Raw genomic sequence first — 24,793 nt, 5'->3', positions numbered from 1 at the left:
GAGCCAAATAATTACAATCATGTTAAATCTCTGCGAGTGTGTACATTTTTCCATGATGATGTCTGCAAGGGTCCTAGGAAATCACAATGTCCCTCGTGAGCTATTTTGAGCAGAGACCCGCGGTCAGCGAGCCCCCGTCACGCCGCGTCTGCGAGGACGGCGACCGGCCTGCGAGGTTACGCGTCCGTCCGTACCCGCAATGCTTTGCACGCCGGCACAAAAATGGCTTTCAGTCAAATAACAAAAAAGAGCAGAGAGGCTTTTCGTACGCGCGAGTTCGCATTACTGACAACTCCTAATTCCTTTGCCTTCTTCTGACACACACACACACACACACACACACACACACACACACACACACACACAACAGTAAAAGTACGACTTCAATCCGTCCTTGAAGCATTTACTCACAACACATGTAGTAGGACTACTACATAGCAGTAGGAATTTTAGGAGCAGACGCAGTAATCCTACAAGTATACTAGTAGTAGTAATTGTAGTGGAAACAGTAGCAGTAAGAAGTAGTAATAGTAAGTGCAACGGCTGGCCTCAGCACTGTCTTCTAAACTTTGCCCTTCATCCCAGCAGAGGCTCTTCTGTCACATAACACACCTGACACCTTCCTCCACCTGCTCCTAGCTGCTTGGACCCGTTTCTTCACCTCCTTACCACACTCACCATTGCTCTGGACACTTGACCCCAAGTATTCAAAGTCCTCCACCCTCGCTATCTCTTCTACCTGTAGCCTCACCCTTCCCCCCCATCTCCTTCTCAAAGTATTCTTTCCATCGAGCTTGCACATTGCTGGCACCAGTCAACATATTTCCATCTCTATCCTTAATCACCCTAACCTGCTGCACATCCTTCCCATCTCTATCCCTGTCTGGCCAACCTGCATAGATCATTTTCTCCTTCTTTAGTGTCCAACCTGGCATACATGTCCTCATATGCCTCTTGTTTGGCCTTTGCCCTATGTCGCATCTCAATGTATTCCTTTCGCCTCTCCTCGGTCCTCTCACTGTCCCACTTCTCCATAGCTAACCTTTTTCCTTGTATGATTTCCTGTACTGTGAGGTTCCACCACCAAGTCTCCTTCTCTCCTTTCCTGCCAGAAGATACACCAAGTACTCTCCTGCCTGCCTCTCTGATCACCTTGGCTGCAGTGGTCCAGTCTTCTGGAAGCTCCTCCTGTCCACCGAGAGCCTGTCTCAGCTCTTCTCGAGACAACCGTGCAACAATATTCCTTTCTCAGCTTCCACCACGTGGTTCTCTGCTCTGCCTACCGTAGTATTGTAGTTGTAAGTAGTATAATAGTCGTAACAGTAGTAGTAGTAGAAGGATCGTATGTGTTTTGTGTGTGTGTGTCTGTGGTCGTTTGGTACCTGAAGTGCGTAATGTGGTTCTCCAGCAGCAGCACGAGTCGACTCCTGACGGCCTGGAACTGGTCCTTCTCCTCCAGCGTCACCGTCCCCATCCCGTCAGGTCTGCGCACCGCCGACAACAACACAAAAATCAGTCCACAACTTCCATATACCTTTTCACAATACGAATGTAGCAATTCCTTTTCTTGTCTGCTAATGGCACCCATCTTTCTTTTTTGACAAAAATAATGAGTATCGATTATTGGCAGATTTTCGCTATTAAACGATAATATATATGATATACGATATGATACCCAGGGTCCAATGTAATCAAGAAAGCAGACTACCTTAAATGATAACAAATAATGTAAAACCCCATAGACGGGCTAACAGAAATTAGCACAGATACCGCAGTAATTCGAAAACCTTCATACAATTGCTACTTTTCCACAAATGGAGTAGGAACCACATACAAACAGAGCATACAACAAATACTAAGAGGCAAAAAGTAGATTATCTCTGTTCTATGGCAACGCCAACTATTTCTGCAGTTTAGTCGGGGACTGATGTCACAATATGTCGGAAAAACGTTTCCTTAAGGCAGTGTGAGAGTAACTGGATTGGTATCACCTTTGAGTCAGGAAAACCCGTGGACAACAACGCAGTAGCGTGTTAGCATAGCATTCAGCATCGGCGTCTACGTTTACAGTTGAATTTGACATGAAAAACCAGACCAATCGTTCATTTGATCTTCCATTCAAGTTTGTCGTCTCTTGTCGGCGCCTCGCCGCGCTCTCAAAAGACGGAAAGGAAGAAAAACAAGGAAGGAAGGAGGCAGGATGCGAGGGAAGAAAAGCGGCGGCGTGCAGCCTTGACTCGACTGGCGAGTGAAAGAGAAGAATTCACCTCTGCTCAGAAGCAATCATCTGCCGCCGCGTTAGCCCAATCCAGCGGAGGGAAAAGTGAGGAAAAAAGAAGACAGAAAAAGAAGAACAAGAAGATGAAGGGAAAAAAAAGAAGACAAAGAAGAGGATGGCTTCTTCCCGGCAGAGTGGCCTTTCATGCCCGTGTCGGTACAGCACTCGTTTCACTGTGGACAATGACGCATTCTTAGCAGCTTCTGCCAGCTGTCGTAGCTTCAGGCAACTGGAAATTGCACCCAAGGATGAACCAGACTTGTTCAAGTCCACAATTCCCTTCCTGAAATCTTGGCTGATTTCTTTTGATCGTTCCCATGATGTTACATAAAGAAGCAGTGTGTTTCCGGCGTGCCTACTTTAAATACATCCACGTGTATATGTTGTCAAGAAACCTATCAGAAGCTTCCGGAGAAATGACATCATCATCTGGGTTTCCCCAAATTGTTGAAAGGCATAGTAATCCGGACCTAACAGCCGAACAGGACAAAAAAAAATAAATACATAATGTAAAACGACCTGAACTAACAAATAATCTCTATATAATAAAAGCCAAAAGTTGTATTTGGAGCGTAAAGGCCAAGCTGAGCGTGCAGCTAGCGTGTTTTTTCTGGACATTAGTTGGACACGCAGACGTTCACCCTTGACCCTATGAATGTAAAAGGTCGCGTCGACCTCTGCACTCTTGTGAAGTCTGAGAGCGCAAACATTTGCCGCCAAGTTGAGGAGAAAAAAATAAAATAAAATAAAATAAATCGCTCCGTTCGGCCGTCTGACTCGTGACCCAAAGTTGAATGCGCTCTGTGCGGAACGTCACGTGAACATGTAACCCGGAAAGCAGCTTTGCGGACTTCCTGTGTATGCTGCGCTAATCAGTATGACGACGTGATTGTTTGAAGCCAAACTCACTAACATTTTGTTTTCTTTATGGCTTGTATCTTTGGACAAAAGTGAAATACCATAATTTCCCGTGTATAATGCGCACTCATGTATAATACGCACCCCCAAAGTTGACCTCAAAATTCTGGAAAACCCTTCTACCGATGTATAATGGATTTTTACAATGCATGATTTTGCTTCTACCCAGATGATCAAAATGTGAAGTCTTATTTGTATTTTGTTAGTTTTTTTCAAATAATTATTCTGAAGCAGTTTATTTGAACATCTAATACTTTTTTTTCCATTTACTTGCTCTTCTTTAGAAATTCACAGTATTTTATATATTCTTTTAAGTTTAAGCCCCGAAAATCACTTCTGTTGCCCATCTGTCGCTGTCGGATGGCTATTTTTTAAGCTGGTGTCATCAAGTATTTTGATATGGTCTCTGTTTGAAAGGCAAAATCCTGCTTCACTGGGTTCCGTGTGAAAGGCTCATTTATGGAGCTTCTATTATGGTTTTGACGCTGCTATTTCTCCTAAGGACACGCGGTATGAAACCTGTTTTATCTGTCAATGTGTTTCCTTGACTGACTCCCCCCACCCCAAAATAAATAAATAATTAAATAAATGTATAAAAATACAAGGACTACATTGGCAGGCGTCCAATTAACACAAAGTGGTGTTTGTCTTGGTAGCGAGCGCCACATGTGCGCTCACGGTAGCGCTCTCACGGCTGAGAGAGAGAGGGGGGGGGGGGGGGGGGGGGGTAAAAGGGGGTGGTTGTTGTAAGTGGAGTGCGACAGCTTGCTGCGCTTCAGACACATTGTTGCTGCTAAATGAAGCAAGCGAGCTGCCAAGGCTGCGGAGGAGGGGGGGGGGGCGCTAATAAGGAAGGAGGGGCGGCGAGGGGGGGGTTTGTTCTTCATTTTGTTTGTGTGTTTACACTCCCCGCGGCTCAAGTGTAAGTGGCAAATCTGCCTCAGGGACGATAACCAGCACCCGCCCGGACCTCCCGACCCCTGACCCGCTTTGCGCAGATACCTCATCTTCAGCTCACCTGATGTGGCGCAGTGAGGGGGGGGGGGACCCCCCCCCCCCCCTTGTTAAATCATGAATTAGCTGTGGGTAAGCACATTATTGGGAAAGCTGAGTTGATTTTCACTGCGCTCACCCCCCAAGCCGGATTACCTCCAGACCTGTTCAGTCAAGAAATCACTTCCAATACAACAAAATGAATGTTTGACAAAATGAAGTCGGAACAAAAGATCTCAAAAAGCTCGAACAAAATGCCACAATCCGCCGCCCAAGAAAATCAACAAAAGACAAGAAATGAAGCAATGGACGTCATGTAAAGCTTTAGGACTCCAGCGAAACACAGTGAGAGCCATTATCCTCAAATGGAGAAAACATGGAAAAGTGACCCCAAAAGCACAGCAATGACTTATCCAGGAGGTCACAAAAGAACCCAGGATAGCATCTGAAGAACTGCTGGCTTCCCTTGCCTCACTTAAGGACAGTGTTCATGATTCAATACTTTTTAACGGCACTGTACGTAGGCAGGTGCTGTAAGTAGTTCGGTAGGTACCTGATGTGGACGCCGGCACACCTCAAAAGACAAGTTGAGCGTCATCTGTCAGCCCAGCGGGCCACTGTGACAGTTGGGGCGCGGTGAATATGTTAGGGGGACGCGGGGGTGTCAAAGGTCCTGTTGCACTCACTTCGTGACAGCGACTCAGCGAAGTCGGGATGGGATGCGACAGGAGAGCGACACCCCTCCAGCACAACTACACTAAGCGAGTCCACTTGTAATGTCCCGTGATGCAACAGAAAATCACAAACTCAGTTTCTCATTTAAAAAAAAAAAAAAGTGAAATCAGTTCAGTTGCCATGGTGACAGGGCTCGACCAAACAAGAATGCTACTGAGCGAGATGGTAAATATGTAAAGTATACTTGAGAAAATAGAGTAGAAGAGCGCATCCAACAAAGCTGTCAATCAAATAAGAACACTATTAAGTTGTAATTGACATGTTCTGTCTTTCCAAGACCCCCCCCCAACCCCCCCCCCCCCCCCCCCCCCACCAATACCACCCCTCAGGGGAAAGTACAATTGTGTAATTGAGTGCTTGTTTTTTTTCCCGGCAGGACCCCGAATCAGCAGCAATTACTCAAGTTCCAGCTGCAGCTGACAAAAAAAGCCGATCCGCCGGAGGAGCTAATCATTAGCGGCTAATTGACGAAATGAGTGGACAAAGTGAAAATGCACAGATATGTTTCCAGATTGCGATTGGATGATGTGTGGGAGCACACCAACAAGCGGCTCACACGCACGACGCACGACGCCCAAACCGAATCGAGACACTCGGGGCCCCACCGATTTTGAATTTTTGGGAGGCCGATGCAGTTTCCGACATTTGGCAGGCAAAAAAGTTCAGAAAACAGATTCATCGGCCACGCAATTGAAAATATACATAATGAATAAAACGATTTCTTCCTTGGTCGCTTTGTTTGCAACAACAAAGAGGAATTTTACAAAAAAAAACATGCAAACACGCATTAACTGATGAATTTATCTTCAGATTTAGGCCATAAATGTATCACGTAAATAAGCAACAGAATGAGTGAAGTTGCTGGCAAAACCTGCATGATGCTGCCCTTGAACATTGAATCGCATTTCTTCCATTCCAGTATTCTCTTTGCCATGAAGTGATGACTTCAAAACAAAAAAGCAGCGATGCCTTTCCCACATGTCAAAACAAGCCATTTGTGCCGAAGTGGCGTTTGAAACGGATGACGCGTAGCGAGAGCGAGTTAAACCGAAGCGCTCGCCAATCTTTTTGTGCGCGCATCTTTTTTGGTTTTGTGAATTGTGGCTGTTCGTATTTTCATTTTTCATTTCCTGTCTTGTCTGTTTGAATGTCATTATCGTTACGTTGAATTGTGTTAACTTGGAGGGGGGAAATAAAAGAAAATAAACCATTTTTGCAGATTTGAAAAGGGCTCATATCGGTGGATAAACTGGGTCTCGAATCCAGGCCCCGACTGTCGGCAATACTCTGAACCCTAAATTGCCTCCAGGACGAAACTGTTCTCGATTGCCTTACTTGCTTAAATAAAGGAAATTCTCAAAATCTAAGTCATTCCCGTCAAAAGTTGCCAATGTGGATCATTTCCGAACGTCTCTTGAAAACGTACGGGAAAAGGACAGACGGCGTTGCGGCGCGTCACACCTGTTTCCGTGTACGTGCGAGGCGCAGAAGGCGTAGCTGTAGTGCAGCAGCTTCGGGTCCACCATGGTGTTGTCCTCAGAGAAGTCCATCAGGTCCTTCAAGTAGCTCAGGTGACGCTGGCAGCCGCGAACGCCGTAGCGGGCGCAGTACTCGTCCAGAACGAACACCTGACCCGGACTGAACCAACCCTGAAAAACCGCAACAACCACCTCTTACAAGTTGATATTTCATTGTCGGATCTGGAGGAAGCTCGTGGGAAGTAGCGAGAGTTTCAAGTGGACACTTGAAGCACCTCAATGGCTTTCTAATCCTTGGGAATATTGAAGCATTTACGGTATTCGTCGAGTACGTTTTCAACGGGTAGGCGTGAACTTCTGCTTTGCAAACCAGTGTCACGACCATCAGATCCCTGTAGGTGGCGCCCGAGCGTCCCTTTGGATTTGATATCAGCACGGCTTTTGAGGGAAAGAAACAAATAAGGAAGTCGGTCTCGGCCTATCGCGTCGACTGTCAGGAAGTTCTACAAGTTTAGGCCTCTCACACAAAGTGTGCACGTATAAAACGCCATGAAAAAGTTTTTGTCCCCTTCTCTAATTCCTACTTTTATGTAGCCCAACCCCACCTTAATGTTTAAGATCAACAAAGTTAACGCAAGTAAACATAAAATATAAAATGTGTTTTTTGAATAGTGAATTCACTTCTTAAGGGGGGGGGGAAAAAAAACACATCGAGCCGTCCGGTGAGTCAGAATCGCTCAGCGACTTTCTTAGTTGTAAATCGCGATCCTAGTAGCAGAATTGCCAAAGTCGTTTTTGAACACTTTTGGTAAACAATAAAGAAACAAGATGTTCAACAAACAAAGAGTCCAGTCGGTGCATTATCATGACCTGGATGACGGAGAATCTACGCAGACGAAGAAAAAACGCACGCACATGTGGCATGTTTCTGTTTAGAATTTGACAGTAAGTTAAAAATGACTTGCAATTATGCTATGAGGCTAACAATATCCGCAAATAAAGGATGATTTGGTCTCAAAGCCCTTTTTAGTCTTGTTTTTCTTACGTCATAGTTTTGATAACAAAAGCCGCAAAATCCCACTTTTTACCGAAAGCTAATTTTCTCCGTTTTTTGGTCAGAGACTACAATTTTTGAAGAAACCGACCCATCTTCTGCTACTGATTACTAACGATGGGAACAAGACGTCAGTCGGGCGCTTCTATTGTGACAGAACACGGCATTCCGCAGGTCTCGGAAGATCAGTCCCGACGCTGTAAAACGGCCGGCGAGATGCTTTGGAAGCGTCCGCCAGTCAATGAGTTCAAAGTGAGACGATATCTGGAGATGAGCTCAGATTGGCTGATGACGACTTGTGAGAAAGACTTCCAGGAAGCAATGTTCTGGTGAAGACGAAGACGCCCGCGGTATCGGCAAACTCCGCTTTCTCCTGGAGGGTCTATAGAAAACGAGAAGAATGGAACGGACTCCCGAAAGCCCGGGAACTACATCAGGTTCTGTTTTGACGGAGCGAGACCCGGACAGATGGTTCCGACCAATTACGAAGACGCGTGAGCATTCTTACGGTCGCACGTGTTCTCTTTTGTTGCGTTAAAAAGTCTTTATCAGCCATGCGTGTCCTAGTCTAAAGACTCTTGTTGAGGGTTCAGGCGCCGCTGAATACGACGCCACCCCAGGCCCCGACACCAATCCCAGCCACTTGTCGACAGATGTCCGCCGCCGCCGCCGCCGCCGCCGCCTCCTCTTCTCTCACCGTTGCTTTCTGGAGCATAAAGCCCGTCCACAAAAGGCCCGAGAGAAAGGAGCAAGGAGAAAAGACGCCTCTAATTGCAGCCAGGCGGGCAGGTAGACGTGAAAGAAGAGCAGATGTCACCTCCTCCTCCTCCTCCTATGAACGCAAGACTCAACTTCCCGCAAGTCTCGTTGGTTCCTGACAAACCGTGACCTTGAGGACGGTACAGGTAACGGACGCTTCGGCCCGTGCCTGCACGTTGGGGCACATCGTGGCTTTGTGCAAAAAGACCATTTCGTCGACGGTTATTTCAACGCAACCCTTCTGAATGGGAAACGGCGTCTTATTCCTTGACGACTTGTACGCACGTGACAATTCAAGGGTCCGCCCGACGCACGTGGATTGTTTGCGGGGCGATGCCGATTCGGATAGTTGGCAGAGTTCAATTCCGATGACTGATTAATCGGCCCATGAATTTTTAAATACACACATAACGAACAACTTCTTTTTTTGGGGAGAACATTTGAATGTTTTACAATACTGTTGTGAGATATTCACAAAAATAATTTAAATTGTTGTTTAGTTCCCCCCCCCCCCCAATCACGAATACATCAAAGTCATTCCCCCGTGGTTGATTTTCCCCGAGCGGCGCAAGTCGTCGTCCTCCGTTTCGCCGTGTAAATATTCAAGTACGACAGGTGCTTCAATTCCGACACTCCACGCTGGAGTGAGCGCAATTTATTTTCCTCGGCTCCGCTTGCCTGCCAAAAGGTCACAAAAGTGCTTCACGGGTACACAAAAGCGAGCGAGGTCAGCGCGCAAAACGCGCAAATAAGCAGCGGAAAATACAAAGGGCGCAATAACACCTCAAGGACGTTTCGGGAGGGGGGGGGGGGGGGGGGAGGTAAACATCACAACCGTCTTTTAAAAGACACTCAAACAAGCTTGAAGACGACGTTTTTTTTTTTTTTTTTTATTATTGACATTTAGCTCCGGTAACTCCCTCCAGGGTCACAAGAAGTTCATATCTTCGTTCCGATGTTAAGAAATGCAGATGAAATTGAAAAACTACAATCCATTTTATCAGCAGCTGCATAGCAAACTGCCAAAAGAAGCCCTACAAATGAAAGCTAATGTTTACATACACTAAATAAAAAGACACGCTTTTTTTTTTCCTAAACTAAACTTTTCCTGCTTTAGGCTAATTAGGATTACTGCAATTATTTCTATTTGCTAAATGGCAGAACAATGAGAAATCATTTTTTTATTTTTATTTTTTTATAAACACAATTTTTCCTCACTTTCCTCAAAGTCAGAAATGTACATAGGTATAATATATGCCTTTAAACAATTTGGGGAAACCCAGATGATGATGTCATTTCTTCGGAAGATTCTGATTGGTTTATTGACAATATTTACACCTGTGGATGTATCTGAACTCAAATGTTCTTAAGCCCCCTAAACGATCACTGTGCTATTCTTTAGCCACTGCGAAAGATGATTCATATTACGGCGGATTCATATGCCGGCGGAACGGTCGGCTCGTACGCGTACGGCGCTTTGCGCCCATCGTTGCTAGCCAATCAAACGAACGTCGATGCTGGCGAGGAGCCGCTTTGAGTCGTCGCCCAGACGGGAAATAATACACACCTGCAACTTGGATTTCCAGATTTTGTCGGTATATTATTATAAATCCATTGTCCGCTTTGAAATGAATTAAAATGCCGCCACAATATTTTTTATTCCATATTTAAAAAAAAAAAAAAAAAAACAACAACAACACTCAATTGTACTTGTAGAAAAACAAAAAGACTAAAGAAAAAAAAATGGTTCTACAAAGTGCACTTACTTAAGGTACTGTATTTGTGTGTCGGATGTGTGACTTTAAGGGGCGTGGCTTAGTCAGGTCGGCACGTTGCGAGTGTTTGGGTGTGAGCCGTGGCCGACAGCAGCTACTTGTGAGTCTTCTTATTTTGCATTTGTCAACATCAACAGTCCAGTCATTGGTTACATTAACTTATGTTATTAATTGGTTAATTTTACATGCATCATTTTTCTGGTTAATTAATTATAATTATTTATGAATAATACAATTAAAAATGAGAATACTTTACATATATATTGTATATAATAAAAAATATTAGCAAAATAATATTACATAAGGGACGTATATTTTCAAAATTCTTGTATTAAAGATTATCATATTTCAATTGACTAGAAATAACAAAAACAATATTTTATTACCAAAAGTTCTAAACATTCCAAAAATAAACATTTTCACAGAAAATAAACACTTTCACATGTCCATTCAACGTGTGTTAGTTTATGAATTATACTAAAATTAATTATAAAAAAACACAATTGGAAATGACAACGAATTCCTTAAAATGATTGATTTTACTAAATAGTTGGCTCATTCATGATAATTAAATTCATAATTTTATTGAATGACAATACATTATTAATAAATGTAACCTTTTTGCAATAGATTTATTGCAAATAATCAAATTAGTCAAGAAATAATCAACTTTACATCAACATTCAACTTTTTTGTGTTGTTTAATTCTTAAATTTGGCATATTTTCCATTCTTACTTTCACTTTTTTGGGGGCACATCTAGAAATGAGCTGGCCCGTCTGTCATTTAAAAAAAAAAAATAATAATAATAATTCAAAAAAAAATCAAGAAGTAAGGCTGGAGCAGCTGCTGGCGTAGAACTTAGGCGTCATTCTTTGACCGGCTTCTGGTTGGTCGCGATGACGTCGCTCCGGAGGTCAACTTCCTGCGCCGTTGTTTTTTTTTTTTTTTTTTTTTTTTGACCGGCGGCGGGGTCGCGGCATCCCCGGGAGGGGGTGGCGAAAGACCGGCGAGGCGGTCGCTCGTCCGCCGGAAGCGCGCCATCTGTTCGCGGAGGAGGAACATCTTGTCGCGACGCCATCTCTCGCTGCGCCGCCGTATTTCCCGCTGGCCGACGACCAGGAAAGAAAGCCGCTCGGTAGTGCCGGGACGGAGGGAGGAAAGAAAGACGCGAAAAGGCCCGCACGCCGACACGCCGCTAAGTCGGACGTGCGCCATTAGCGGCGCGACGAAGGAGTTCGATGCCAGGCGCTTTCCCCAAAAAAAAGAAAAACTATTGATTTTGCCCTTCCCAAAAACAGAAACTACTTCTGTGGCACTTCCCTTTATAAAAAAAAAAAAAAAAAAAAAAAGGCAACAAACTATTGATTTGACTTTTCCTAAAAAGAAGACAAACTAATGCTGTTACACTTTCCAAAAAAGAAAACAAAGAAAAATAAATGAAAACAGAAAATGGATGGACGGAACTTCTTGTGTAAAATAGTCCATTCAAGTGCGATTAATGTGAACCGATCGTCGAGTTTTATTCAATTGTTTGCTCCAGTGGCAAGTGCTTAAAGTGCTTTAATGCAGACTCTTTTGATTACAAAAAAACACGTTTTTTCTTTTCAGTTCAGGAATGCGAGTAAAGCATTATTTGGGCTTTTTAATCAAAGCCTACGAGGACTATTTCTTCACTTGATTTTGTTTAAGTGCTCACGTGAAAAGATGGGACGACCACGGCAGAGCGCCATTTGGCTTTTTTCACTTCCAAATGTATTGTCTTACAATTTTACACAATCGTCTTGTATAAAATGTGATTTTCTTTTCGGAAGGACACTTCCGTGTTTTTGTGTGCGGCATGCATACCAGGCAGGAGAAGGAGTCGTTCATGCGGTGCTGCAGCGTTTGCTTCTGCAAAATGGCGAAGAGGCGCGCGTGGTCGAAACGACACGGGGCCGCCGCCGCCGGCTCCTCCACGCCCTGCCGCTCGCCCGGATCCAGACCTGCCCCCCCCAAAAAATAAAATAAAATAAAAAATCATTTTGAAAAAAACAAATCCTCAAAATTCAAAGTGTCTCTAAAAACCAGGCCCTGTATTCCCGTATTTGTTCTTACCTCGTACTAAACACCTAAAAACAACAACGGACTTGTTCTGTGTAACAGGGTGAATCTTTTCTTACTCCGAAATCGTCCGTTTGTCTTCTTTTTCGGAAACAAGCAACGTATAAAGTATAACTTCAATATTTCATCTTCTTTTAAAGAAAGTGTGAGTCAATCATTAGTCCTCTTTGTAGGAAAGTGCAACGTGAATGTTTTTTTTTCTTTCTAAGAATGTGCAACGTCAATATTTGTTCTTCTTTTTTAGGAAAATGCAACTATTTTAGTGCAGCAAGAGTAGTCTGCCTTCATTTTGGAATTTCAATAAGTTTTCTTCATTTTTAGGAAGTACCCCATCAATAGTTTGCCCGCCAATGAGAAAGCGCAACGTTTTCAAACGCATCCGGCTCGCCACGACGTGCGTTGGCCAAAGACGGAGGTGCACCGTTTTTGTTTACGGAGGAGCACGTGGCTAAAACTACACGCTTCCTGTCCCTCAACTAATTATGGAACATGTTTCCTCTCTTAAACGCAAGCGCACAACGTTACGACTTTAAAGGTCAAGAAAGAAAACTGGCTGTATTTCGCAGCCGTTCGTTTGCGTCGAGTGATATCGCAATGTGTCGTATTGCGATCAGTTAGCTGCTGTTTACGGTATATGATAGCAATGCAATAATAATAATAATCGCAACGTTTTGGGGAAAAAAAAAAAAAAAAAAAAAAAGCTTAATTTGTAAAGATAAAAATGTCCAAGTCAAATTTGAATTGTAAGATGAAGTAGACAATATTGAGCGTTCGGTGGTGCTCGGTATAAAGTTTAAGAGTAAAAGGAGGAGTATTTGAGCGAAAAAGTGGAGCATTGAGATGAGTGCGAGCGTAGCCCGGAGCGCGTCGGAGCAACACAATGACAAAAAAAAAAAAGCAAAACGCCGTCTCGGCGAAGGCCGTCCGGGTTCATTTCCAGTCCTTTCGGGCCTCCCCGTTAATGGCCGCGCCCGAACACTGGGCACGGGACGGCACTCGGGGACGGGAAGCCGGCGAGCGGCACAAAAGACGCAAAGAGGAGCCACGAGGGCGCCGCGCCCGCCGCGGGCTTTTTCTTTTCCAACGCTGCCATTTTTTTTGTTTTTATGAAAGAGGAAGAAGCCCCCGTCAGACATGTGCGGGCCCCTCCCTCCCTCGCCCGCCACCTCTTCACGCTCATACACACATTTGCCATCTTTGTGGCTTTTGTCCCACGCACGAGAAAAAGACAGCAAAAGTGAAATTTCCACAATCAGCTACTCATCTGCTTTTTTCGTCTGCCGTGCCCGATGGCGAGGCAAGGGGGGGGGGGGGCGGAGGGGGCGGAGGAGGCTCCCGTCCGATTCCGATGTAGGTCACTTTGCATCGGTTAGCCCATTTGCGGCCCGCTGCAGGTTTCTTATCGTCCCTCCGCAAAATCTTACAGTCAAATTAAACCGATGTGAAAATTGGAAGTATTTCGTATTCCTTAAAAGGCGTCATTTCCTAATCAAAACGTATAAATAAAGCATGAAACCAAATCAAATCAAAAGAATGTAATAATAAATGTTTACAATTTTTGGGAAGAATACATACCGCCATAAATTCATAACATTTCTCATGTTAAGAAAACAATTAGAATACAATAGCTTTGATTAAAAAAAAAAAATATGCTTTTCGAGCCAAATAGTTGGTTTTTTTTCTTCACATGAAACCATGTTTTTTAACGTTGAGAATAAAATTTTGGAATATGGAGTACATTGACCATTATTAAGGTTTTTCTATTCGAATGTAAGATGCACAAATAAAACGGTAACAAATGATATATGAATGGCATCAAAATAATTCCTCGAACTAACGTGAATTTTTTTTTTCAGGCTATTTAAAAAAATGTCTTATTTTTCTTGAAAAAAAACATTTGAATAATTCAAAATGAAAGGGAAAAAAAACAAAAACAAGGACTTTCTTTAAATAAAAAAAAGGAACAGTACATACTATTTTAAAAAACATTTTTCAAAAAGAAAAGAAAAATACCTCAAACAAATCAAAATTTGAAATTCTTTTTGAGGATGTTCTTTTTTCCCCATGCGTTGCCGTGACTTTTCTTAAAAAGCAACATTTAAAAATTTAAATACAGGGTGCCCATAGCATCTTTTTAAAATGTAATAAATGTAATACAACATTAAACATTGCAATACTATTACATACGTCTTTTAAATCATAAAAAATAAATAAAATAAATAAATACAAAAATAATAATACAAATTTAAAATTCTGATTGAAGAATGCTTTTTTTTCATATTTTGCATTCAAGTTTCTGAGAATTTGCAAAAACTCAGTTTGAGGGGATATCTTTGCCTTGAAAAGAAAATCGTTTCAAAATGGAGTAAAAATAAAATGTGAAAAAAAAGAATACAGCTTTTTAAATACATAATGCTTAAAAAAACCGATGTTCAAATCATAATCAGGATGTTTGTATTTTATCCCTTTGGTGAAATTTTACATCAAATTTGTACATTGGTGCTTCTTTTTTTTAATTTTTTTTAAAGCTCCCAGGTATTGTTTTGGAATAGTCTGTTGAATGTGTTATTTGTAATATTTGTTTTTAACATCCTCATTCATAAGACATTGTCAAGTAGTTGTGTAGGTTTTTATCTTCTTCGCTGTATAACTACATTTGGATATGACTACAATTTGTTGTTTTTTTTTATTCCCTTTATGTTTATGCGTATATTTTGTCCATCTGTTCACACGTTTTCTGTACTTAATTGTTCTTACATTTACACTCGTATTTCTTTATTTGTTCGTCAACTTTTTGTTCATTTGAAAAACAAAACGTTGCGCATTCGAGACGTTTATCAGCATGACAAATTGGATGCTTGAATGAAAATCAGCTCAAGCTTTATGTCGTGAAATGTCATCTCTTTTATTGTACACGGTTTTGTATAATTGAAAATAATGATAAAGAAGTCGATCTGGGATTTTTCTGTCTTTTTATCGGGCGTCTTTGATCAACTTTGGCTTTGAACGAAAGAAACAATGGAATTGAATTGAAAAGACGCACTTGGCGTCTTTGCATCTTTTGTCCGCCGGCAAAAGTGACATTTCCACAATCAACTCGTTTTTCCTCGCCCCGTGCCCCTACGGCGAGGATCGGGGGGCCGTTCCTTTCCAGTTCCGATGTAGGTCACGCTACGTCGACGGGATCGCGACCATTTGAGCGAGCCGAGAAAAAGACGCAAGAGACAAAGAAATATGGATCGCCGCTGCCGCCAAACAAAGCGGGGGTGCGAGGGGGCCCGGTATTGATTGACGCTGCCGATGCCTGTCAACTTCAACTTTCAGCTATTATCCGCCGTGCGTGTGCGTGATGAGGACGGCGGGGGGGGGGGGGGGGCGAGCGAGGGGGGTGCGCGCTCGTGGCCCAGATGGCGCCTTTTGGTCCACATTGTCTGCGGCTTTCCGCACTCGCCACGTCGGCGGCGTTCGGAGGCGCCCGAGAACAATTAAAGTGGGACGGACGCAACTCCAGGCTATGGCAAGGTCAAAGTCTTAGAAAGTTATTGATTAGCGGCCGGCCGACGGCTCGTCGTTACCTCCGCCAAGGTCAAGGCGAGGCATCCGCTCCGCACATTTACTGGAAAACTGCAACAAAGGAGAAAATCTTACATTTTAGCGCTGCGCAAATTTTTTTTACTGGCTTTTCCCTGCATAGCGTTAGCCGACTAGCATAACTGCCGATGCCATTTTTAACCTACTGTCATACTATCATTCAAAACATTTTGAACGTTGCAAATTATTATGCTATATAAAAAAAAAAAAAAAAAAAAAGCAAAAATAGACTCAATATATTCAGTATAACAGCTTCAACCTTTGCTCCTCAGAAACTGTAACTTGAATAGTTTGCCTTTATAAAAAAAAAAAAGTACATCAGCAATAAATTGTCTTCTTTTTAGCAAACTTCAATGTCAATAGTTTCTATTTGTAGGGAAGTGCAATGTCAACAGTTTGTCTTCTTTTTAGGAAAGCGCAGTATTAATATATATAAATATTTTGTCTTTAAACAGTTTTTTATTTTATATTTTAGGAAACTGCAACCGCAATAACTAGTTTTGTTTTTAGGAGAAGTGAAAGTTTGTCTCGTTTTGCGGATAGTACAACGTCAATGGTTTTTCTTCACTGTAAAGAAAATCCCCGGAAGGTGGGGGGGGGGGGGGAAAAATAAATCCACAAAAAAACAAACTTGTTTTGAATAGTACTATTAAAATAAAATCAATTAAAATCAGAACTCAGATTGCAGCAAAAAAAAAAAAAGAGCTTTTCTTTTGAGGCCGTATGCCGATGACAAATATGAAACATGTCACGGAGACGGCGCGTGAAGAGGTGTGACGGTTCAGTTTAGCGCGCTCGTCTCCCCGTCTCCATCCCGTGCGCGCCGGTCGTCACGGCGACGGTCACATCCATGTGACAAGCGGCGGCCGAGGCCGACGGCAGCTTATCGATGCGCGACCTTTCACTCGCGCGGGAGCGGCGGTGTGAGAGATGAGAGCCGATCGGCCCGGCGGAGCGCGGCGGCGCCGAGACGAAGACCGGGACGGACGGGTCCGCGTCGTTCTCCCGGAGACGAACGGCAGTTTGGCGGAAAACCGTTTAAGTAGCGCAAAGACGCAGCTGGCGGACGTCGCGGCGGAAAAGCCGAGAAGACGCCTTTCCACGGAAGCTTTGGCATCCGACGCGGAGGATCCTTAAGACTCGGACTCATATTTCAAACTTACGGTGCAGAAAATGCGCAAACGTACTTCAAATGGATTCTGATTTCGAAACTGCTTTGGTCTGTAACATTAGCAGGAAAACGGAGCTAAATTGTTGATCGTTGTTCTTATTCGGATGAGCAGTTCCGCTTCCACGGAGGACGAGCGAAATCAGAGAAGATTCTGAGGATTTGAACAGTTTTAAGATAAGCACGCTCTCCAAACGTCAGAATTTGAGCGAAGTTTTCGAGGGAAATTTGGCCGAAAAGCAAAAAAGAAGTATTTAGAAGGCAGACGGGAAAAAGAAGATGAGAAAAAGCTCAACATTTTGTCGGCTCGCTGATTCCGCCGATAATTTGCTTCGCATGTTTCGAAAACTCTGGCCCCGAAGCGACATGAAATTCGGTAGACGTGCGTATCACCAGTAGACCCACAAAAAAAAAAAAAAAAAAAAAAAAAAAGTCTCAGGAAGGTACGCCTGAAGGAAGTCGGCCATTTTGCTTCGAAGGGGCCATTTAGGCTCTTTTGGACATTTCCAGGGTCAAACATAGGTCAAAGTCTTGCAACAAATGAACTCCACAAAAGGTCAAAAATGTCTTTTGGCCGATAAGCCTGAAGAGCGTTACAGGTGCCCAAATTGGTTTTCCCGTGAACAATCGACTATTTTAAAACGTTTAATTAAAAGATTGCTTTTTACGCCGCATGAAACCTTGACGAGAGTTCAACGGAATGCGGGGGGGGGGGACCGGTTTATGTTAGGGTGATGATTTGCACCGTGACAATCTAAAAGTGGAAAACGGCTTCATTACCAGACAAACAAAAGACGACGGGTCGCGTGTGTCAAGTGTGTGCGCTCCGGCTCATTAGCTTTACACACACACACGCGCGCGCGCGCGCGCACACGCATTGCCTCGCGTTTTACTGTCCAAGGTGAGTGAGTGGTCGTCAACGCAAGCGCTGCTTAGCGCGACTTCACCGCAAGCGCGCACGCTCGTTGAGAGCTACGTGGCGAGTACGAGCATTGGACGTTATCGGCAGTTGTTCGTTAATCAAAAGGTCATCGTGGTTTGTAAGAACAAATATTTGTCCAACTTCTCCTTCCACAAGGTCTCGACCTTCAGCTGTCCGAAACGAATGTCGAAGATGTTTCGGGGAGACGTCTCTCGCGTTAACGCCGCCGGAGAGCCTCGTGATGATGTCGCAATGCACCAGAGGGGTCTGTGATGTGGCAGCCATATTGCATTCGCACAATAGCAGACGGCAACATAAATGCTGATATTTCTGTATGAATTGTGAACGTGTGGGAACTATGGCGTGTCTTTACGGTTATTAGGATTGTGCGAAGACACGAGTGTAACGGCTTGAATGAGTAGTCGGGATCATTTGTGCACTAGTATCCGCATGTCAATTGCGCAACTCACAATTTTTATCAAGCTATCAATCCAGACCGTTACGCAAGACGTAAGGAGCGGTCTTCGAGAAAAACAAAAACAACCGAACGCTCAAGTAGGAAACACTTGCAGCGTCGCGCTCCACTTATTTCCACCTCGGCGCACGTACCGACAGCCATGTGGTTACCATAGCGACCTGCTGCCAGAGAACGGCGAGCTACTTGCCTGTCGCCGGGTCAATTCGTTGCTGCGAGATTGCTCGCCCAATCAGGCACATTGCACATTTTCCATTGTAACAATTGCAAATAATCAAGAGTGAAAATAAACAAATGTAGATTGAAAAAAAAAAAAATGTATAAATGATTATTATTGGAAGTTTGGCAAACAACATCCACATCACATGCTGACTGCCATTGGACGGCTCCTCCGGCCTCGCCGTTTAATCAGAATCGTCTCCAGCTCGCCCAGTAGAAATCAACATCATGACTTGAAATTCTCCAGAGTACACAAAAAAAAAAACGTCGCGTGAAAACAACGTCGGCGAGTGACGCGAAATGAAAGCCTGGCGCCACAAATCCCAAACGGAGCCGCTTACCGGTGGGCGAGGCGGGCTGGTGTCTGGCGGCGGGCCCGCAGCTGTTGGCGTTCTTGCTTTGGGGGGGCGGCGCGGGCTTGTAGGACTGCCCGGTGGCGCGGTACACGGCCTGCACCCACAGGAGGCGGTCTTGCTCGTCGTCGCAGGCAAACACCACCAGGTCGCCCTCGCGCACCGCGTTGAAGAACACGCGGCCCCCCTGCAGGCCTGAGAGTGAGACAAAAGCGCACAGGCGGCACGTGCCGCTCTCAACTCGTCTCCAGTCTTCTTCTGGTCTGCGACCCGGCTCCATTTACTCGTACTGTGTCGGCGCATCTCCGAAAATTGGAATGGCGGCAACAGCTTCATTTAGTTAGGTAGTTCAATTCAAAAAGGAAAAATCGTTTTATACACGTGCGCTACATACAATTTTTTTTTGTATATATATATATATGCATAATTTCTATGATTATAGCTTGCGGCTAGCAAAGACTAAAAATTCAGCATCTCTCCAAACTAGAATATTACCTAACAAACAGAAAATGATTTATTAGGCAGCTGAAAAGTATTTCCCCAAAGAATCAATATCGCGTATGATTACTGCAATAAATGGAATTTCACCATATTCTCATTTATTGAGATGTACCCGTATACCAAATCCACCGATATCGGCCCTTCTTTTAGTGTATCGAGTACACGCGAAGGCTGATGATTCGTATTTTGGAATTTTTGTCTTGAAAGATTTGGATTTCAGGATTTCCACGGATCCCACAAGTTCCACATGTCCAAATATTATTATTATTATTATATTATTATTATTATTATTGAGATTCCGTTGGTCGATCCAATGATTCAGATGAAAACAAATTCAAATTCCCTTTGAATGCAATTATTCAAGTTTAGCAATTGAAAGTCAAATATAAAGGATTCCAATTTGTACTCCATAACACTTCCGTGCGGAGAAAGCTTTGGGGCACAGTTTACTTTGACCTATTTTGCAATCAAATAATTTGAGATATTTGAATTGTTGTTGCGTTATTAGTCGTATTTGTGCGTCAGACGTGTGCCTTTAAGGGGCGCGGCCTAGCGAGTGACATCAGGAGCTGCGGTCGGTTCGGCCGGTTCGTCGGCGCGTGAGCGTCCGGCCGAGAGTTGCGGCCTCCAAGCGGCTCCTTGCGAGTGTTTTCATTTTGAATTTGTGCGTTTGACTGTTTGCCCCGTGGCTCTCCTTGCCCACGTGCCAGGGCATCACAGTACGTGATTCCTCCCCTTGCTCTGTTTCTTCCACCTTCGGGGGGGTGGGCGGGTTAGTCCGGTTACCTGGCTGCGGGTGGCAGTAGTCCACCGTGTAGCCTTCCAGCTGCATCAGCTCCTGAGGTTCGGCCTTCTTCTCTCGGTAGCTGCACATGGCGAACGTGTACTGGCTCACCTGCCAGCGCAAAAACCAGGCGGCGGCTCAAAACCGGGCGCCAGATGCTAACTGACCTCGTTGCGCCAGCCAGGTCGCCGCGAGGGAAATACTAGCCGTACGTGTACTTACTTGCACCAGAACAAAGTACCTCCTTTTCCAGCATTTCCACACGCGATGTCCCAGCGCGTACAAATACCTAAAGAGACAAATAAGTCGCATTTATCACATTGTTTCAGACGACGACTACTCAACAAGACCGTTACTATTCTTCAATAAACACTACCATCTTCTGTCGTAAACTGACATAACCAGCAAGGTCCAGTATGAGTGATGTACAGGACACCATCATGTACGTACGAATCAATGTAGATTCAAAATCACGTGCGTGGAGACAATCGGCTCGCAGTTGCCGCACCTGATTCAATAATAATAAATGTGTTCATTCGAAACCCTCCTTAACACCTATTTGGAAATAATACAACAATAGTAAAAGCATAATTCATATTTATATTAGGCGGCACGTCATATTTTTTTTCGGATGAATAATATTTTTGGGGATACTTGGAATATACTGCATATGATTAGTTTAGTACTTTATGTCATTACTCCTTTACATAAACCGGCTAGTTTAAGAGTCTTAAAATCAAATATATATGATCAGCTTCATAAATTATGACTACTACACCGGTACATTGTACATTCCTTTGTTTATTATTGCTTTGATTTTTGAATGTTTTGTATTTTTCATTTGTCAAGTTTATCTTGTGTTGATCGTTTGGTTTTCCGCATATTTTCAATGAACAATCGAATTTTTTTTCTCGTATCCTTTTTTAACATGCATACATTTTACGACATGGTAACCATTCAATAGTATTTCATTTAAAACAAAAAAATACAAATAGCAATACAAATGTTCAAGGTAATTAAAAATGTATATATATTTTGTAATACATTGTAAAATTTCAATCATTTATTTTCGATTTCATTTTGAATATACCTGATGAAATGAAACAGTATGTAGTTGTTTTTTTTTTCCCAGTAAAAACAATCCAATAGTTTTAATCTAAATGTTGAAACCACACACCTGAGACCTTTTCAGGATCTTCACTCTCACATTTCCTCCTTTTGATACTTCCCCCCCCCCCCAGACACCGTTTCACGATTTCCTCAAGAATGTCTTTTATTTTCACGCAAGCACAAGCAAGCTGGTAACGTTAATGTACTGCATTGAAATGAATTTTGGCATGCGGAACGGTTCTTTGGGAAAAGCTATCAGCGGCGAGAGAGAAAATCAATCAAACGGTGAAAAAAAGAAGAAAAGCAGAAAAAAAGAAGAAGAAGAGAGGGGAAAAAAAAAAGAGAAAAAAAAAAAAAGAAGAAAAGGCTGGCAGTCGAGGCCGCAGCGCAAAGCGGGTCAACACGTGTCAGCTCTTCAGCCACTCCAAGTTCATCATTTCACCGCATAGCAGACACAGAAAACCTTTAACATAGCCAACATCTTTTTTTTGTGCGCGTGTGCAGGTTCATTAATTAATTCCGAATTTTTTAAAAAGAACTGCAATGAACTGTGCGACTCTCGGAAGTCCGAGTTTCTCCTGGAAAGGGACGTGAATCAAATAAAAAATAATAAAATAAATGTTAGATCATAATATCTGTGAGATGATGCAGCGTTCTTCCAAAGTTATAAAGAAAAATCTATTCAGAAAAAAAACCCAAAAAAAACAGTTTAGTACCCTGTGCATGTTTTTTTTAATAATGTAAAAAAAAAAAAAAAAAAAAGTCTAGCAGGAAATAATTTTTGTGCATGTGTTTTGATTATAATAGTCCTAAAAATACATTTCAATGCTTTGGTGCAATTAAATGTATTTTTAAAAATAAAAGTAAAATAAAAAAAACAACAACATAATAACAAAAAATATTTTTTCTTAATACCTCATAAAATTCAATGATTTTGGAAAATTGCACAGCTAAAAATACAAACCAGTTTTTCAAGTCGGGAAATCTGGTTAATTTATTACAAAATAGCTCTTAACTACCTTTAAAATCAAATTCTAAAAATAAATTAACATGCTTGTCTTTTTAGGATAAACGAAAAAAATTGAAATCCAAGATCTCGTAACGCAAAACCGTATTTTTGTAAAAATGTGAACTCATGAAATTCAAATCATTGAAATTGTTGTATTCTTAACAATAAACATATACCGATTGAGAAGCCAGCCGCCGCATTGTCGTGGCAACCGTGTGTTTCTCTTCTCTTTTCTTACAAACGCGAGATGAGAAAGCGACAAATCTACTTGACTTTCGAAACCAGACAAAAGCACACAAAAAGAAAGGGGGGGAAAAAAAAAAAAAAAAGTGAGTGACGTCTGCACAAAGCGACTTCTAAACACGCGCCGGCTGCCACCTGCGTCAATTACATCTGGAAACATCACCAAATTTAAAAACAGAAAAAAATAAATCACATTTAATGGGAGTGAGCGGAAGAAAAATGATTGCTTCCATCTGGCAATTCCTCTTTTAATTTCACTGAGAGCCACCTGGGAACCGTTGATATTAAGTTGGCGTCGTCATGACAACGGAGGACGTTGAAGGCCCAGAAACACAACCAAGTACACACACACACACACAAGTCCACTTAATTTTTTTTCAGTTTTCAAAACAATATCTTGCTGCCATCTTGTGGAAAATACAGTGAACAGCCAAGTCTGAAGCGGCGCGCTTGAATCTATTTATTTATGTATCGGTTTATTGATTCGTTTCGTTCATGACATACATTTTAGCTATTTCATTTAGATCCAAAATAGAGATTTTACTTCTATTTTGTGAGGATAAATAAAAATAATACCTACTTAATTCCAGCTATGCTTTAGATAAACAAAAAAAAGTCAAAAACATTAACATACCTCATAAAAGGTCAATCTAACGTAAGGTTTAATTTAAAAAAAAAAAAACATTTTAAATCAGTGTTAATGCCTCATAAAAATACTTTAAAAAACTTTAGTGTTCATTTGAATATTTTGTGAAATGATTGTGTAATTATATATTATAATTTATTTTACCTTGAAAAATATTTTTGTAAGAATTCTAATGCCTCATAAAAAAATGAACTGTTCATTTAATTAACAAATGTTTTTTAACAAATACAATTTAAAATTTTTTGTCGTTGCCGCCAAAATATGTCGGGCGTGAACTGGGAAATTGTCCGCGCTAGATAGGCTTGCTAATGCCTCGATCAGAATACAGGATTTTTGGCCCGATTAGCTATCGCGATTTCCCAGATCAGGCCCGACATATATCAACCACAGCGCACCGCGTCGACCAATAGGATTGCGTATTGTGACCGGCGCATCGGCTCCCGCGCTTCACCGTTGTTAACATTTATTCACGCGCACAAACCAATGTTTACCGAAGCTTTCGAGCATGATTCGACAGAACGGCGGCATATTAACGTGCAAGCGTTAGTGCTAGCGCTAGCTTGCTCGGCTACATAACGGTCCCTTGCCTGCTTGCGAGCCGTATCGTATTAAAAGTGCGATCCTTGAATGAACGTCCTCTCCCGAGCGCCGCACGTTTATCCTCATTTTGCGCCCGCCCCACCCGCACACACACACACACACACACTCACACAATACATCGGCGCGGCCCATTGTTGTTGTCGTCGCCAAGGTAACGAGCGTACCCGGTCGCGTTGACCGGTGTCACGTTATCTGGTTCCGCCTCTACGACAGTGTTTGATTTGACAAGTTGAAGCCCAGTGATGGCAAAAGACGGGATTACGGTGCTATCGGAGTAAACGTCGCGTAGTGTCGCCACTGTCTGACCGAGATATGGCAAGATTTGATGCCAGTAGTCAGACCAAATTTGTCTTGCACCACAGCAATTTGAGTCCTTTTCATTTTGTTGATGAGTGGGTGGTGTGCTGTCTGAAATATAGTGAGCCCTTTTGCAGTTTGGGGGTGGGGGGAGCGGGCACTTCCTTACTTACTATTTGAGGACTTGGGGTATGGAGCTCATGTGGGTTTCTTTGAGGGCTCGTTTGCCAACTCACCCGCTGTGCTTCATGTTGGGCGGTTTGTCCATGCGCACGGCCAGTTTGATCTTCAGCTCCGTGTCCTGGCTGTTCTTGGGGACCGCCATGCGGTGGAACTCGCCCTGCTTGGGCCCGTTGGTGGTGGGGCGCAGGACCACCTGAAGGGGGTGACCCAGACGTTCGTTAGAGTAGACGGGGCATCTCCAAAAGCTCAAAACTCCTCAACCGGACTCACTCGACCCAGCTCCTTGTCTTCCAGGGCCAGAACGCCAGTGCTCTCCATGAAAAGTTTGACTTTGACGGAGGGCAGAGGCTGCGTCGTGCAGAAGTCGCCCTGCGTCGCCCACCTGAAACACACAAAAGACCCTCAGCAACGCCGACCTGGGGGCAGAAAACGTTCGCGGGAGACAGGGCTGGACCGTGAAAAGGACGGACATTGACGCCCATTATAATTGCATCGGAATTTTTTTTTTCACGTTTTAACCCCAAAAATTATTGAGTAAGCAGACACACTGGATGACAGGGGTCTACGATACTGACACATGACATCTATGTCCATCCATCC

General features: G+C 43.2%; 1 protein-coding gene across 3 annotated transcripts in view; it reads right to left on the bottom strand.

Moving 5' to 3' along the window:
• The window catches only part of cadps2 (Ca++-dependent secretion activator 2), a 74,461-nt gene that overhangs the window by 30,180 nt on the left and 19,488 nt on the right, over positions 1-24,793 (bottom strand). For all 3 annotated transcript variants that reach the window (XM_061772409.1, XM_061772410.1, XM_061772411.1), the window contains exons 7-14: positions 24,464-24,575; positions 24,247-24,386; positions 20,328-20,394; positions 20,108-20,216; positions 18,809-19,015; positions 11,838-11,974; positions 6,386-6,573; positions 1,383-1,484 (exon numbers count right to left, since the gene is read on the bottom strand). In XM_061772409.1, the coding sequence (XP_061628393.1) occupies positions 1,383-1,484; positions 6,386-6,573; positions 11,838-11,974; positions 18,809-19,015; positions 20,108-20,216; positions 20,328-20,394; positions 24,247-24,386; positions 24,464-24,575 (1,062 nt within the window). The remainder of the gene's footprint in view (positions 1-1,382; positions 1,485-6,385; positions 6,574-11,837; positions 11,975-18,808; positions 19,016-20,107; positions 20,217-20,327; positions 20,395-24,246; positions 24,387-24,463; positions 24,576-24,793) is intronic.

This window comes from Phyllopteryx taeniolatus, chromosome 5, assembly GCF_024500385.1.
Source record: "Phyllopteryx taeniolatus isolate TA_2022b chromosome 5, UOR_Ptae_1.2, whole genome shotgun sequence".
Taxonomy (NCBI): Eukaryota; Metazoa; Chordata; class Actinopteri; order Syngnathiformes; family Syngnathidae; genus Phyllopteryx; species Phyllopteryx taeniolatus.
Note: the sequence above shows the minus strand (reverse complement) of the source record. Positions and strands in the feature narration are given on the sequence as shown.